General features: G+C 34.5%; 1 protein-coding gene across 3 annotated transcripts in view; it reads right to left on the bottom strand.

Moving 5' to 3' along the window:
- Window positions 1-625: 625 nt before the first annotated feature.
- The window catches only part of KCNJ3 (potassium inwardly rectifying channel subfamily J member 3), a 149973-nt gene continuing 133286 nt past the window's right edge, over window positions 626-17312 (bottom strand). For 2 of the 3 annotated variants that reach the window (XM_032355614.1, XM_032355613.1), the window contains one exon: window positions 626-3910. In XM_032355614.1, the coding sequence (XP_032211505.1) occupies window positions 3324-3910 (587 nt within the window). In that variant the 3' untranslated portion in view covers window positions 626-3323. The remainder of the gene's footprint in view (window positions 3911-17312) is intronic. The other variant, XM_032355616.1, reaches the window with a different exon arrangement.

The following is a 17312-nucleotide window of genomic DNA, read 5'->3' as shown; positions in this document are numbered from 1 at the left end:
CTCTTCAGTACTGAGACAACTAAATACATTTCTTAATATTTAAAGCTATATATAGATGAATTTAAAACCACATAAGAATTTTTCAGAAATAACTAATGATAAAATATTCTCACTTTTAATTTATATATATTTACAAAACTATTCACATATTGCTGAGAAGAATATTTCAATTGAAGATAGGCATTATCAAAATAATCATATTTCTTTTATTCACATCATTTGGATAAATAGAATAAAATATTTTACCATGACAGGAGCTATACCATGAAAATCCCACAAAAGGGACTAGTTTCCAGTTGTTAAGCAGAGTTATTCAGTTCAATGAACATATTACATTTTGCTTTCCAATAGTCACCACATTGGTGGGCTGACAATTATCCTGACTTCAGTTGACTTTTATTCTCTTTGATTTGAGCTCTTATAACTTCCTGAAATGGAAATACCAGAGATTTATGTTTTATTCAGTCAATAAAATTCATAACTTTTCACTGCTAAGAAAACATGTCATATACAGATTGAACAAATGTTACATGAAATCACTTTGATAAGAAGTCCTGAAGGCTGAAATATATGAAATGGAGATGATCTTTCTTGGAATGATCAGTGTCAAAAAAATCAGCAAAAAGAGAAGAAAAAGCAATTCTTTATTTTTATCCAAATATATCAGACTTCATAATTTAGTTAGTTTCAACAAAAACATAGAGTCACCATATAATGTATCATCCAAACCAGGACATTCTAAGAGTGAAAGGGGGTGCTATTATTAATTACACAGGTACGACAGATATGAACTGGAACTTTCCAGGGTAAACTGGGACCTCTGATCAACTTAGCAATACGGGGTAAACTGCAATTACATGCAGAATTCGTACCTTTCCCATACATATGTGGAAAAGATAAAGGAATAGCATCACTGAGAGAAATTAATTTTGGCAAGAGTGGTTCTTTCTCATTATTCATTATTCAGATGTCTGTAGAAATATCACTCCCTCCCTAAGCCAGTCACCTCTTCTAAAATAATCAATTCTTCACCCAGTCATTTTCCATTCTGGTGTCTTATCTTTCTTAAACTGATATTTTGAGTATCTGAAATGATCTCATTTGTGTTCTGTCTCCACAGGGCCCCTTCCCACTCTCCTCCAATATGCAGTGTTCAAATGGGCACCGACCTCTTCTGACTTAGTCATAGCCAAATCTCCAGGACCTAAAACTGCCTAGGACATAAAAGTCATGCAAAAATTTTGTTGAATGAATGAGCGAATACATTCAGAGATTTTGTTTTTGGTCCCATACTCTCCTTGGTACCAAAGACAAATTAGAATGACCCCTCAAATTAAATTATGGCTCTATTTAGTTTTAAGTGTTTGGACTAAATGATCCATGGAGTTTCTTCCACTGATAGTAAATATCTCATGTCCCCTAGACCCCCTTCTTTCTCTGCTACAGTTTCATTTTCTATAAGCAGCAAATGGGATCAAGGGGTAGAGCGACTAGCTCTATTCACAGTGGATGAATGCTCAAGGTTGATCATTTTGCCAGTAACTATTCCCTGGGATATGTCCGCACCTACAGAATTTGGTTGATACAGAGGTAGCCAGAAGGTATTATTGTAGTTATGATAGAACTGTTGATGTAATAATTTTCCACTAAGAAAATCATCACAGGATTGCTAAAAAGTGGGAAACAATGGGACCCCAAACCAGCCATTAAGGATTTAGATATTAAGGAGGAGAAATAGCTTAATTCTGGACAGACTTACAATGCAATGCCCAAAGAAATTTTATAGGAAAATCCATGATATTTTGATAAGGAGCACTTATATAAATTTTCATAAAAATCTCTGCATTCCAAATCTTTACTTTGTAGGTGTTCTTCTGAGCAATATTTTTTATTTCCACTAACGAATAATAAATATCAGACCTTGGGGTTAGAAAAAAGAGTACGGCTAAAATCACTTTGGTAGGCCAGGGATCCAAGACACCAATAAAATCAGTGTTTACCAAACACACAAGCAAACAAAAAAGCCCACAGGGGTAAAATATTTTCAATTCATCTAATTTAAAATTCTCTCAGGTATATACACAACATTCTTCCCGAATAGAGTGACAGACATGGGTGGGATAGGTTCCCCAGATGCGGAAAAAGTCTTGTCCTGATACAATAAATGCCACAAACAAGAGAACAGCATTAAAAAAGAGACTCATTTAGACATACATATTTTAAGCATAAATATTTATCATTTGTTTTGTTGTATTGTTGAATCTCCTCAAGAATAAATTATTGGTTTTTAAAATGACAGAAATTCCAGAAACAGAGTGGAAATGTTACCAATTGACTCACTTTGAAACAGGGACCATTCATTATGTAATTTCAGGCAGATTCTGATATATTCAATGTAAGTTGGCTACTGATGATTACAATGATTCAGCATTTGCTCAGAGCTCATGTTTGTGTTAGATCATTTACAAAACAGATTTTGAGACTTCAAGTAGTCCAGAAAAGGACCAATTCTCAAATTAACCAATTTTCCCCTAGTACTACCAACCTTTAAAAATCATAAGAAATTTTTAGCATATTGGTATGTTCTAAAATTTACAAGTTAAATATATAATGGTTATATTTATGCAGGGCCATAAATAGCATAGACTTATGTGACTCCCTCATATAAAGTACAATTGATAACCTCCCAGGACCTTAAACAGCAAGAAAACATTAAATCAGATTTTAAAATGACAAATAATTTAAGGCTAAAATATTTGGTATTAATAATTAATGCCAGAAGCCTTCCTAGCCTAATAAAGTAAACATGCACAAGAACTACAAGTTTGAACAAAACATCACAATTTTATCGGATATATATGTATGTATGTGTGTGTGTGTGTGTGTGTACATATACACACACACACACATATATATAGTTTTATCGCCCTGAAAGCTATCCACTCATGTTTGGCTTAATACGTATGTTAGAAATGTCGTGAAGAGTACCACCTCTTTAAATATATATATATTTTTTCCAGAATATACAATATAAATATACCATATATAAATCATGCCATAAAACTAAATGCAAAATTTGCACATTATTGCATGCTTGATGTGATAATACATGCCCGTTAATAAGAACTTTCTTAAGATGCCCTCCCTTCACACAACTTTTGCTTTCTGCACAGTGGCAATACTTGGGAAGAAAGGGTTCTCAAATATGCATATATGACTGGGGGTAAAATGTACCTTTCGGATTCCTTCGAGAATTACCTCATCAGCCAAATATTGGACTATTACTAAATCATACAGTAAATAATGCCTATGGGGGTGTTTTGTTATGTGAACCGATCAGAGTTCATTTTTCTTAATTTGGCTGGGAGATTCCCTTCCATCCTGGCTGCTCCTCCCGCTATCTTTTGAAGCTTTGGTGGCAAATCGGCCACTGACTGGCTCATGGGGTCAGACAACATCTTGGTGGTTTTAGATACCAGTTTTTCTTCTGAGTTGCCAGGAACTGAACTTATTCGTTGAAGTTTCATGGGCAAATCTCCTAAGCTGTAGGCTTTTTCTGAAGTTGTGGAACTCATCCTCAAGAGTTTTTTGGGAAAGTCTTCTCTTCCGGTAATTTTCTGCAGCTTCGATGGAAGTTTTGTAGTAATGTCATCTAGTCCATCTAAGCATTCCACAGAGTTATGTCTTTCTTTGCTGTTAGTTATGGCTGGTGCTATTAAAGGGGATGACATAAGAAGCATCTCCTCCTGTTCTTTCACACTATAAGGTGGGGTGGGTACTTCAAATGTCGCATGGAACTGGGAGTAATCAACTTTAAAGAACCCTTCTTCTAAGGAAATCACAGGAAAGAAACGATGACCCCAAAGAACTTCATCTTCAGTGTAAGATGTTCGAGCTTGACAAGTCATCCCTACAAGCAAAAAGAAAATCTTTGATAAATTATACATAATAGAAGGAAATAGAAAGTCAGTTTGACCAAAGGAATTCATTTGCTTTCTTACTTAATCTTTATCTAAGTAGACTAAGTAAAAGAATATGTTAAAAGTTTTCATGTCAATGGTTTTGTTACATAGACTTTCTTCCAATGAAAAACATGGAATTTTTACTGTAATGTTTTGAGGGCGGTAGATCAATGCATGATTAATTGCCTTTCATCCACGAACCAAAAGTAAAAATGACACAGACCAATTTCATAACATACATAGCTCTGGAAGAAGTGGAGAAATCACAAAATCATTTTCTTTTGTTCACGAAGCCATGTGAGATATGAAACAAACCTGACTTTGCATCCAAATGTTAGCACTGCGTAAACTTAAGAAATCTTGACACTTTATGAGTATCACTTCCCTATTCTGTAAAGCATGAAAATACCTGCATCCCAGGACTGCTGTAAGCATGAGATCCAATAACGTACAAAAATGTAAAATGTGTCATAGAATGTCTTCTTAAAAGAGAGCAAACATAACTATCGCAAGTATTTGCTTAATGAATGAAAGTTGAAAATATTTTTATATCGGATAATGGAAGGTCATTGCGGTGGTTCTATTTGTCTGGACCTTTAAGGACAGGATGAACTTTCGCTAAAATCAGTAATCTGTGCCAACGTGTTGTTTCCGATTTTATTCCTGCTATAGGGATCTCTGAGACTGGATGCTGGATATCAGATCAAAAGTTTTGCTATTTACATGTTATGTTACTTGGATATCGTTTACTTCATGCTACTCATTTTTACCCAACCATATTCTCTTCGCAAATTTGTGAGTTAGAGTGAATTACTATTAAAGCAGTCCACCTCTGATATTCGTTAGAGATGTGAACACTGGAAGTAAATGAATACACTTTACACATATTATACATATTACACAATCTTATTTTAGTCACAAGAAATAATTCCCTGTAACTTATAAAATTCACTTTCTCCTACCTTACTATCAAACTTCTAGTAGAACCTATTAAAGCGTAAAAGGATAGACACGTTTTAAAAATGCATCTCTGTAAAATTAAGTACATTTTAACCAAATGATGACAATCTTTCTGTTACATTTCTATTCTCTCTCTGTCAGTTTATAAGTAATTTCTATTGTATTTAAAGCCTGGAATAGTCTGGATAAAGCATTATTCTGTCTTTTCCCCATGACTGGTGATCACACATATAATACCTGGAATTAGGATAAATGCATAACTAAAAAGCAATATTGAAGATGATTTCTTCCTTGAATCTTTCCAAGATCTTGCCTTGGAACTATCAGTGATATATCACCAAGGAAGCAGTTGTTACACTTATATACCATCTTTTTCTAGATGCTTTTAAAATAACTGAGGCTGAAGATAAATGCCTATCACATCACAGGCACTGGGTTAGGTGCTCTCTATCTATTATTTCTAATTCTCAATATCATCCTAACAAGAAAATATCCCTATGTCTAATTTAGATAAGGAATATAACGCTCAGAGAAATGATTATCTGTTGAACTCCCTTGGGCACAGATCTAGGAAGCTGTAAAGAAAATACTGTATTATTTTAATTTCTGGGGGGGTTGATCTTTCTTTTTACTTTGCCATCATGTTCTGTTATTTTAATTAGGAACCCCATTCTAAACCAACTATCATATTAACTGTCATGGTGAAAATCTAATACTAGCCAAATACCAGTCTTCATAGTCAACATCTTATCTGGAATAGTTCCCAGAAACATTTATATATGACATAACAAAATTAGTTTAAAAGGTAATTTGTAAGTTTTATAGACATGCATACAGTAGCATCTGTCTTTTCAAATGATTTCTTAGTGTCTGTTTCATGAAAAAATTACATATCAACACTAATTTAGAAAATACTCAAAAATGTATTACCTGATATATTTACTTGACTTTATTTTGAATAGTTTAAAGATCTAGCACAGTACCTAGAATAAATGACCACTATAAATGTACAAACCCGTTAAGTTACAAAAATAAAATAAATAAGTACCCAATATTTCTTTAAAGAAATAACATTTCGTTTCTCTCCAAAAGCAGTTACTCTTGTAAATTCTTTATGTATCTTTCTGGTCCAGGATATTAATTTAAATTTAAGAAAAAGATCATAAATATATATTTACTGCTAAGTAAATTGACATTATGTTTTATAACCCCACTTTATAACCCCACTTTAATTTTTAAATATTATTCCATTGGTGGATAGAATTATCTGAAGTAAGGGCACACAGTCAATATAACTGAGGGTCACGTAGGTTTGTAGGTTTGTCCTTTGGTCACTATAAATGTATGTATATATTAATCGCTGAAGTAAATTCAGATCCTAACTTTGTTCAATTACTTATAACAATAAAAGAGTAAATTCTGAAACAAAATTTTATTGCTGTCAACATCTTAGCTCATTTCATTTTAGTGACTTTTTTACATTGGGAAAGGAAGATGAAACTAAAAATAAAAATTCTGTCCCCATTATTTGTCATTATAATATACCACACTGCTGATCTCCAATGCTTACTTCCCCTGAGTTGTTTCCCGTGAAGTTACCATAAATCATGGAAAAAACACGAGAGAAATTTAAATGGTGGGGGAAAATAGAGGAAATAAAGTCTTACAAAATTTTCTCTTTGGGGAAACAGGCATTGGATTTTTAAGGTGCTTAAGGTACAATGATATCTACAACGTCAATAGGCAATTTCAACATTTGATCACATAAGAATACCTGTAAGCATTGTTACTCAAATGCCAGTGGATGATTCTGACAGCAAAGTGTGGTGGGGAGATTTTATTCTACTATATGAAATAACTAACTTTCTTCCATAGCAAACCAATACTTGGGAGGCAGCATCTTTATAAAATTGAAAAGTATATAAATTTGGCTGTCAACTCCATTACTTAAGTAGCTTGTGAAAATTAGCTGAAACTCCCTGAGCTTCGGTTCTTTCTTCTACAAAGCAGAGGAGTGGTACCCTCTTATAAAACCTTTGAGAGTTTGGGATCAAGGGCACGAAACAGTGCTTGGTATTTAGGCAATGCTTAATAATAACTGTTGAATTTACTGCTCTGTAGTGATCATTTGCATTTCCTATTGTTCCTGAAAATTAGCGTTACTGCATCACCATAAGTGGGGAATTTTGAAAACTTAGTAATTTGTGCCGTATTAGCAACACAGAAAATTAAGTTTAAAAATGACTAGATACCAGATAGCTACTCGCTTTTTGGAAATGGTTGGTTAAATATTAAAAATGTTTTAAAATATGGAAAAGCATACATTCCTCATATTCCCAACTTTTATGGTTTCTTATTTTTCGCCTAAGTATCTCTAATAGCTAGGGAGACTAAGTGTAGAAGCTTGGGTGTATTAACAAGGCCTGCAGCAAGGTGACTAAAACCATGACCATACCTGAGTAATGATACCAAGAACATTTACCAGCGCTTTAACCCTCGTTTGTTTTCTGCTGTTTGTTTTCCACTTTCATTAGACATCGGTACACAAAAATAAACATTTCCCCTTCAACAACATCATAGTTTTTAAATTTTTTTTCTTTTTTCTTTTTTAAAAGATTTTATTTATGTGTTTATTTGAGAGAGGGAGAGAGCACAAGCAGGGGAAGCAGGAGAGGGAGAAGCAGGCTCTGCATTGAACAGGGAGCCCTATGCGGGGCTCCAGCTCAGGACCCTTGGATCATGACTTGTGCCAAAGACAGGTGTTTTATTTAATCAACTGCACCACTCAGACACCCCTACGTTTTTTGTTTGTTTGTTTTAAGTCTTTATTTACATTCCAGTTAAATAATATATAATGTTAGTTTCTGAAGTAGAATTCTGTGATTCATCTACTTACATACGCAGTGCTTACCACAAGTGCCCCCCTTAATCCTTATCACCCTTTTAACCCATCCCTCTGCCCACTTCCTCTCCAGCAACCCTCAGTTTGTTCTCCATATTTAAGAGTCTGTTTTATGCTTTGCTTTTCTTTTTATTCCCCCATGTTCATCAGTTTCATTTCTTAAATTCCACCCATAAGTGAAATCATACGGTATTCGTCTTTCTTTGACTTAATTCATTTAGCAAAACACATTCTAGCTCCAGCCACATGGTTGCAAATAGCAAAATTTTGTTCTTTTTCAATGGCTGAGTAATATTCCATTATATGTATATGTATGTGTTTTGTATGTAGATTGGGTTTGGCCCTTGGGTCCATGCAGAATGGGCTTTCTGTTCCTCCTTTCTGAACCCAAAACTAATTATCCTCCTGCTGCAGACCCTGAGTTGGGCTGGGGTGGGAGGAAGACTTTCCTAGGCCCATTAGTCAGGCCCTAAGGGAAGGCCCTTGCTGGAGCCCTTGGGACTCTTCTCAACCTTCAAGGGCCTGGCCCTGGCCCTGAATCACCCCTCAGACTCCTGGCACTTGAGCCCGTCCCCACCCCTGCAGTTCCTTTCACTTTTTTTTTTTTTTTTTTAAACCTAGAAATCCAGAGGGTGTTGGTAGGGCCAAGTTCTGTCAAGAGGCACCCAAGGGAAAGGAGGGGAGAGGCTCCCAAGAATCCTTTAGTCTTGTAATGATAATAATACTAACAGTGTGAAAATGGGAGGGAGTAAACAAGCCCATTAAAACTGCTGGTGCTGTAATCCCCATTCAGGCTTCTCTTTTTATGTGACCTGGACACTGTGGACTTGACAGGTAGGCGGCGAGAGTCAAAGATGGGGAGGCCCTTCCCAGAACAAGGTGACACTGAGACATCTTCTCATACTCTTCACCTACCCCCTAACCACTGAAAAGATATACAGTCCAGAAAAGACTATGTATGTATGCGTGCACATGCGCGCGCACACACACACACACACACACACACACACACACACACATACTGTCTTTTTTATCCATTCATCAGTTGATGGACATTTGGACTCTTTCCATAATTTGGCTACTGTTGATAATGATGCTATAAATATTGGGGTGCATGTGTCCCTTTGAATCAGTATTTTTGTATCCAGCATCATCATTTTTAAATCTGGTTTCGACTCAGAATATTAATGTGCAGCCAACATATGGATAATGATATTAAAGCTCTGTAAGTTGGATAACAGAGAAATGCCTATGACGGGCCATCTGCAGTTTGGACAATGTTCTAAGAGAACCCAGAATTGACAGACGACTTCTTTTTACAAAAGTTTTCGAAAATGATGTTAAAACAATAAAGCACAAGTGAAAAGATTTAAAGCAAATATAATTATGTTCCCTAAGAACGTGTGTGGAGCATAGTATGATTCCTCCTACATTGTTTTATCTTACACTTCTCACTCTAAATCATTTTTAAATAATCCATGCTTGGATTCATCATTGCAAACGCCATTAGAATCGAAATAAACGCAGGCAGGTGAAGGGCATTATTTACAGGACACTATACAATTGCAACTCTTAACTGGCAGTGTGGCTGTTTGCGTATTTTAACCAGATTCCAGACTGGAACAAATGTGATGAAAATCAACACGAGCTCATCTCTGTGGAAACTGGTAAAGCAACAGATGCTGCTACTGGAAATAGCTGGGACTTTTGATCCTCAGATGAAAAACATTTTGTGAAAAAAAAAGATGTATTCTCTGCATTAATTCTTAGATAAAAAAGCTATATACTGCTGTTTAATGTATTCCAACATTAGCATGTTGCTCTAAAATGACGGTGGCAATGGCGTCTAACCTTTTTCCTTTTGACTTTCCCCCTTCCTGAGTCTACCTGTAAGTTCCTCTTTAACTGAACTGGACACTCATTCAAATAACAAGTCTGAGAGCTTTTTAAGTGAAAATGGCAAAGCGAATTGCTATTTGACAAGTCCTTAATGAAACTTTCAGAATGCCTCCCATTCAGTTATTTTCTATTGTTCCTGCTGGTCAGAAACCGTCGCTTACATGAGGTGGGTAGGAGAGGGTTAAACACAAAATAACCACAGGCCAAGGGGAATGTCTGAATGCTGTGACACAGAAAACATCAAATAATCAATAACTTCTGCACAGCAGAGGCTTTCTCTAAACCTTAATAGAGAAGTTGCTGAGAGAAAGAGAGAGAGACAGACAGAGAGAAAACTCCTATTACGGTGGCTGTGTATTTTGTGTACACTAAACAAAAGGGAAAAACATACAGAAAGTCCCCTTTCATTAAGCCACGTAATAATAATGATGGGTAATAACAGTAACGTTCCTATAGGGCTCACGGTATGCCAAGAGTCTTTCTAAGCACATTGTACGTGTTACCTTGACTTTTCAAAACTCTGAGGAAGTACTTGAACCCTAGCTCCGCCACTAATTAATGTGTGACCTTGAAAACAGCGATTAAATCTCCTTAATTCTGTTTCATCATCTATAAATTAAGGCCCACTCTGCTGAGTTGACATAGATATTCAGAGGATTAAATGAAATTAAGGGATATGTATAAATTGCATGTACCATAAATATTGCTCATTTTCTTCCAGAAGACTTTCTAAATGGAGCTTATCTGACTATGCTACAAGTTTCATGTATACACATACGCACACACAACTGCACATTTTAGCCAAATAATATATTGTTTTTCTTCATCAAAACTGTCCTTTTGTCTTTTTTTTGTTCAACTTGGCAGCAGCTTTTATAAGTGAATCGACTAACAGTTTAGCATGTGAAGCATGTGCTATTATCCCTAGCAACCTCCCAGACTGCCCTGTGTTATTGCTCTGAGGATTACTAAAGTCTGTAGCCGCTTCCTTCTGACAGTTCTTCCCAAATTCTGCCCATCCCCCAAGCTATCATAAGTGCAAGGCTTACTTGGCATTCTTTGCCTGCTCTCTATTGTGTTGCATAGAACTGAACCCAAGGTGAAACTATAAACTTTCTGAGGAAGCACATGATGTTTGGGTTTTTTTTTTTTTTTATCTTGTTTATAAAACAAAGACACTGTGTACACCACTGTTCAATAATACTAAGGTTATGGAATCAGGCTCCTCTGGGATATAGCTTGTAAAGCTATGAAGAATATATAAAGTGCTTCCAGAAACTGCAGTTTTCAAGTAGATGGAATCCCTTTAAAGCACAATATATTCTGCTCAAACACTTTTAGAGAAGAGTAGAAGTTCCTGGCATGCATTCAAACCAATATTATCCTCTATTATTTACAAGCACTTGGTCTTACAATGTGTTCTCAGGCATAAGTGTGCCATTATTGCTCAAGCTGGGTCAAAAAATTCTAAAAAAATTGAAAGATAAGAAGAAGAAGAAAAACCCAATTACATTTGTTAGAAAATAAAATGTCAATAAGAAACCTAGCAAAAAGATTGCAAATGTAATAACTTCAGGTTTCTCAGTTTCCAGAAGAACAAAATAAAGGAAAATAGATTTTTAGTGACAACACAGAAAATGTTAGACTACCAAAAAGGAATATAAATGCAGGTGTAAAGAGTTAATGGCAGGTAGAAAATATGACAGATAATTCATGTCATACTGCTGAAAATATATTGAAGAGACTCAGGTTTATATTAAGCCAAAGAAAATGGGCTTTGAATATTGAGGTTGCTGTGGTTTTAACCTCATATTAGTAAGACCTTGTGCGTATTATTGAAATTATCTGAACCTTAACTGTTATAAAATATGGACAGTTATGAGGGATAGATAAATATAATTTAAAAGGTTATTGCGATTACAAATTATATAATCTATTTGATGGGTCTACTGTATTCCCTGGTAAATAATAAAGACTCAATAATTGGTAGCTATTATCAATCATCACCATTATTGGGGGTTCCAATTAATTAAAAGGTCATTTTAGATATTTTGATTCTTTTGCAATCACCCCCTTTCTCAGAAATAATTTCAAGGAAATGAAGTAATTTTTACATTTTTTGTTTCTATGAATTTGACATAGACCACGTAGTCCACATATATCTGAAATAAAAAGAAGGCCTGTTAGTACCTAAGATATTAACAAAGTAATGCCTGGCACTGCCAACATGGTCTACCTTGCACAAATGTGTCTGACTTTACAGTAGCAAATACTTCCCTCGAAATACAATTAACTGCTGCATTAACAAGGCACTACCTTCAACTCTCCACTCCCACCTCGTACAGAAGAATTACAGGATTTGACCAATATACTTTCAACTGATTATCGTTTCTTCAATCTAACAATGGAAATGTTCCATTCTGAAAGTATCTCTTTCTCTTTTACTGTATGGTTCCTATTAAAACATATTTCCTTGCACTGACAATTACAAAACAGGAACAATAGCTACCTAAATCTATTCCCTATAATGTTTTCTCCTGTTAAAATATGATTTTAGCTTCTAAAACATCTTACTAGTGGAAACATAATGGAGCAAAATTACTGTTGGGGAATACCCCATATTGTAAGACTGACATCAGAAAAGATGTTTTTCAAAGAGCAGTAATACATTTTTCACTTTTTAAAAAAAGAACATTTTTCAGATAATGCTGGAATTTAATTATTTTGAAGAACATAATCTCTAATCATAGGGGAAAAAACTTTTTGATATATAGTCTAAAGCAATAAAACACGTCAGCTTTTAAAAACTATTACATTAAATTACAATAATTAAACACATTATTTCCTGTTTTTTAAAAATATTTCTAGAACTTTACTTTAAAATGTCATTCATAATCACTTTGTATGGGGTTATCAACTGAATGTTTGTGTCCCCTTAATATACAGGCTGCGATCCTAACCTCTAATGTGACAGTATTAGGAAGCAGGGCATAGTAACTTTGAAACTATGCAATATTTAAACAAAATAAATAAGTAAAGTTTAAACAAGAAATAAGAAACAAACCCCAAACTTACCAGCATATCTTCCTAGTTCCTTCAAAATCTAAGTGTCCATTATAATTTTCTCTCCTAAAAATTCTTTTTTTTTAAGATTTTATTTATTTATTTGACAGATGGAGATCACAAGAAGGCAGAAAGGCAGGCAGAGAGAGAGAGAGGAGGAAGCAGGCTCCCTGCTGAGCAGAGAGCGTGATACGGAGCTTGATCCCAGGACTCTGGGATCATGACCTGAGCCAAAGGCAGAGGCTTTAACCCACTGAGCCACCCAGGCGCCCCTCTTTAAAAATTCTTAACAATAACTACAACACATAGTAAAAAATATATGCTATATCCAAAGTATTTTCTATGTATATTGTAATTCTCTCCACCATTCTGTGAAGTAGGTAGTCTTTTTTCTCATACGATAGATAATGCTACTGAGGTATTGGGAGAGGAAATGGCTTGTCCAATGTCACCTGACAAAACACAGTGGTAGTCAAGGTGTAAAGTGAAGCCCCCCAATTCCATGCTATTCTTTTTAACCCCTGTGTTATTCTGCTCCAATTTTCTTGAATGGATGGCTTTCCCATTAAAAATTACTATGTTCCAGGCATATTACTTGTTCCATGTTGTATCAAATGTTTGAAATGTCTTCTTTCCTCTCTCCAACCCTTCACATAATTCCTCATATTCAAACCTCTAATCAAATGCTATTAAATGTATGAAATCTTTCCTGATTTTTCTGCTTTAATTTGTTGTCTTTTAAATACACCATATTGTAATGCACATACACATGCATAGGCACATATACTCACATCTTTCACCCACTAGATACTATAAATACCACAGTGACATACATAATCAACTTCATTCAGTAAAAGTACTTAACATTTATTAATCTATTAAACATCTACTTTCTGCCAGGTACTCTTCTAGAGGCTGAATAAGATGCTATGCCAATGAAATGAAGGATCAACCCACTCAACCACTATGTTTAAACCTAGTCTCAAAAAATGAGTAGTAATTTGTTCCACAGTCCCTGTCTACCATGTGAGAAAGACACATTCTGGGATGGGTAAAGAGCACAGGCAAAAGCACAACCAGCTTCCCCTGAATACAAGACACCGTTTCTATTTGTCTGTTTGCTGCAATTACAGACGCACATCAGACTGGAATAAGCTTCTTAAGGTAGCCCTTATCTACCATGGATCTCTAGCATCCAACAGTGTGCCAGGTATTAAATGCTCAAGGCATTCTTCAGGAGAGACACTAGGAGGAATGGAGGAACAGAAAGAATGGGAAAGCTAAAAATGTCAGTGCTGGAGAAGTCAACTTCTTGAATGACAGAAGTCCCATACTAGTCATAATCTACTAGATTGCCAGATCCACTAGAGGAGATCAGAAACGTAAATGCAAGGGACATAGTTATGCTAAGAGCTTATTATGTTCATTAATGAAATGGGGCAAGGGAGAATATCAAATAAATTATACATAATCATTATAGAAAATATGAATGACTCTCACACAAAGAAGCAAGAGACCCTTGCTCATAAATCACATTCAATGATAACCAGTTGGTTTTCTCCTATACTTTTGTGAAAATATACACAGATGGATGTATGTCTAGATATATTTCCTAGAGAGGTTAGATTTATTTGCATTTAACCACTCAGCCACATGATAATTAAATTAATTGGATATTTTGTTATGCTTGAATACTCGACCTCTAGTTAAATCTGAAGTTTTGGTAAAATTTCTATCCCTCATGCAACTATAACTGTTCACTTTAGAAAATGCAGTTTATCCATTTTTACCTGACAATTTAAAACTTATTTTCTCCCAAAGTCATAGGCTTACTTTTTCTTTATAGGCTGTTACATCTTTTTCAATCTCAAACTATAGCTATTTTTTAACATCTCCTTTGGCAGAAATTCAAGTATATTTTGTTTGCTTGCAGGCTTAGAACAGAGCCTGGATAAATATTTGCAATTCAGCAGTTATTCTGGTTCCATGCTTTGCAGTAAAAAGAGAATTTCACTTCTAATTTTTGTTCTTAAGTTATTTACAGAAACTTACTGAATGTAAAATAAAGTCTCTATAATTTTATGGACACTATTTCTGAGTGGCTTTTATTCTAGATGTGAAAATGTCAGTAATAATTACAAACATTATATTTAGCACATTTATCTTAAAAGAAAAATGAATGAACAGCTTGAACATATAAGCCTTATGAAACAATTTAAATAGGTATTTAAAAATTAAAGTATTAAAATTTCCCTATCAACATCACTAATCATCAGGGGAACACAACCAAAACTACAATGAGATATCACCTCATACCTGTCATAATGGCTAAAATAAAAAAACACAAGAAAAGCAAGTTTTGGCAAGTATGTGGAAAAAAAGGAACCCCACTGCAATGTTGGTGGGAGTGCAAACTGATGCAGTCACTGTGGAAAATAGTATGGAGGTTCCTCAAAAAAAATTAAAAACAGAATTACTGTATGACCCAATAATTGCACTATTGGGTATTTACCCAAAGAATACCTACGTTTGTTGCGGCATTATTTATAATAGTCAAAATATAGAAGCGACCCATAGATGAATGGATAAAGAACTGTTGAGTGTGAATATTACTCAGCCATAATAAAGAACGAAATCTTGCCATTCGCAACAGCGTAGATGGATCTACAGGGTATTCATGCTAAGTGAAATAAGTCAGAGAAAGACAAATACCCCGTGATATCACTCATGTGAAATTTAAGAAACAAAATAAATGATCAAAGAAAAAAGGACAAACAAACAAAAAAAAGACTCAAAAGAGAGAACAAATTGGTAGTCACCAGAGGGGAGCTGATCGGGATACGGGTGAAAGAGGTGAGGAGATCAAGAGAACATTTATTGTGATGAGCAAAGCACCGGACAATGTCGAGAATTACTGAATCACTGGATTGTACACCTGAAACTAACATAACTCTGTATGTTAATTATACTAGAATTTTTTTAAAGTTTCCCCTAAACCACATGGCTTCTCAGCTTCTTCAATAGTATTTTAATTTTTAAAAAAGAAAATCACTTTTAAAAAGCCCCAATATAAAAATGCTGAGGCAAACAGCATATGGAATGTAATCAGAAACTTCCTTAAGACTGACATTTTCTAAAAGGAAATGATAACTAAATTCAAATATACTTGAACTCCTAAGGCAGTGTAGATTTTCTCCCAGATTTTAAAGTGAAAAATGACCTGTCGACAAGCATTCTGTTAATAGTAGAGAGACAGGGTATGTAGGCAAAATTCTTATCTGACCTGGTGATCTTTGGGAGAAATTTTATCTTGTATATCTTTGCAGAATGTTTTGATACTTATGAAGAGAATTATTCATATCATATAAATAATAATGAGAAACCATATGTAATAATGTCAAATATTCAAAGGCTTATTAATATTACAAAACAATATATCCAAGGTCTAAACAAGGAAGAGAGAAGGAAGAAAAGACGAGTGAGTTAATCTACTTGGAATAATGGAAATCAAGCTCTCTGGCCAGATGCCCACATAGAAATCATAAGATAGAATTAGTAACAGTGAAGAAGCTTGTATTTTGTGGCTGTACATACCCACAGGTATCAATTTTCATGTCATTTATGATCAGAAACTCCATTCTTATATATTCTACCAATTTTAATAAACTTTGAATTAGTGGTGTTTATTCTTAGATCACTTTTGAACTGAAAAAAAAAGAATTAGAAAATAATTTAAATATGCAGTTATTTTCTCTGCCTAATATACATTTCAGAAGTTAATGAGGTAATTGTTAATTTGATCAACCTGAAAGGTACATGAACTGTACATGATTAAATCCATATATATATATATATATATATATATATATATATATATATATATGAAAAGAGAAGTACCCAGTATCATTCTAGGACTGTTTCATTCATTGATTCAAAAAAATTCCATAAGAAATAATATGACAAAATTTATCTGCATTTAGAGGATGAGTAGGGAATAATAGAAATATTTTAAGCCAAATCAAAAAGAAGAATACTGAGGCTATTTTTTTTTTTAATGGGAAAAGAAACTGGTTGGTGAGATGGGATGGAAATGGGAAAAAATGGCTTCAGACATGTTATGAAGTTAAGCAGATAGTTTGTAACAAGGATATCATCTAATATTTACTGTACTTATATTCTAGGGCCTATGATAAGATATCTAAATGAATTAGTTTATTTTCAAAATCGCTGTGGAGTAGTTACTATCTTTTTTTTTTTTTCATTTGCTAAACCTGTCCCTAAAAAATAATGGGCAAAAGTTATGATCAGACCCTTCATCAAAGAAGATATACAGATGGCAACTGATCATATGAAAAGATGCTCCACATTATACGTCATTATGAAGCTGAAAATTAAAACAACAGTGAGATGTCACTAGATACCTATTAGAATGGCCAAAACATGGAACACAGAAAACAGCAAATGCTGGTGAGTGTACCGAAAACAAGACCGCTCACTCACTGCTGCTGGGAATACAAAATAATACA

The sequence above is a fragment of the Mustela erminea genome, chromosome 8, assembly GCF_009829155.1.
Source record: "Mustela erminea isolate mMusErm1 chromosome 8, mMusErm1.Pri, whole genome shotgun sequence".
In the NCBI taxonomy this organism is placed as follows: Eukaryota; Metazoa; Chordata; class Mammalia; order Carnivora; family Mustelidae; genus Mustela; species Mustela erminea.
This window is presented reverse-complemented; position numbering and strand designations above follow the sequence as displayed.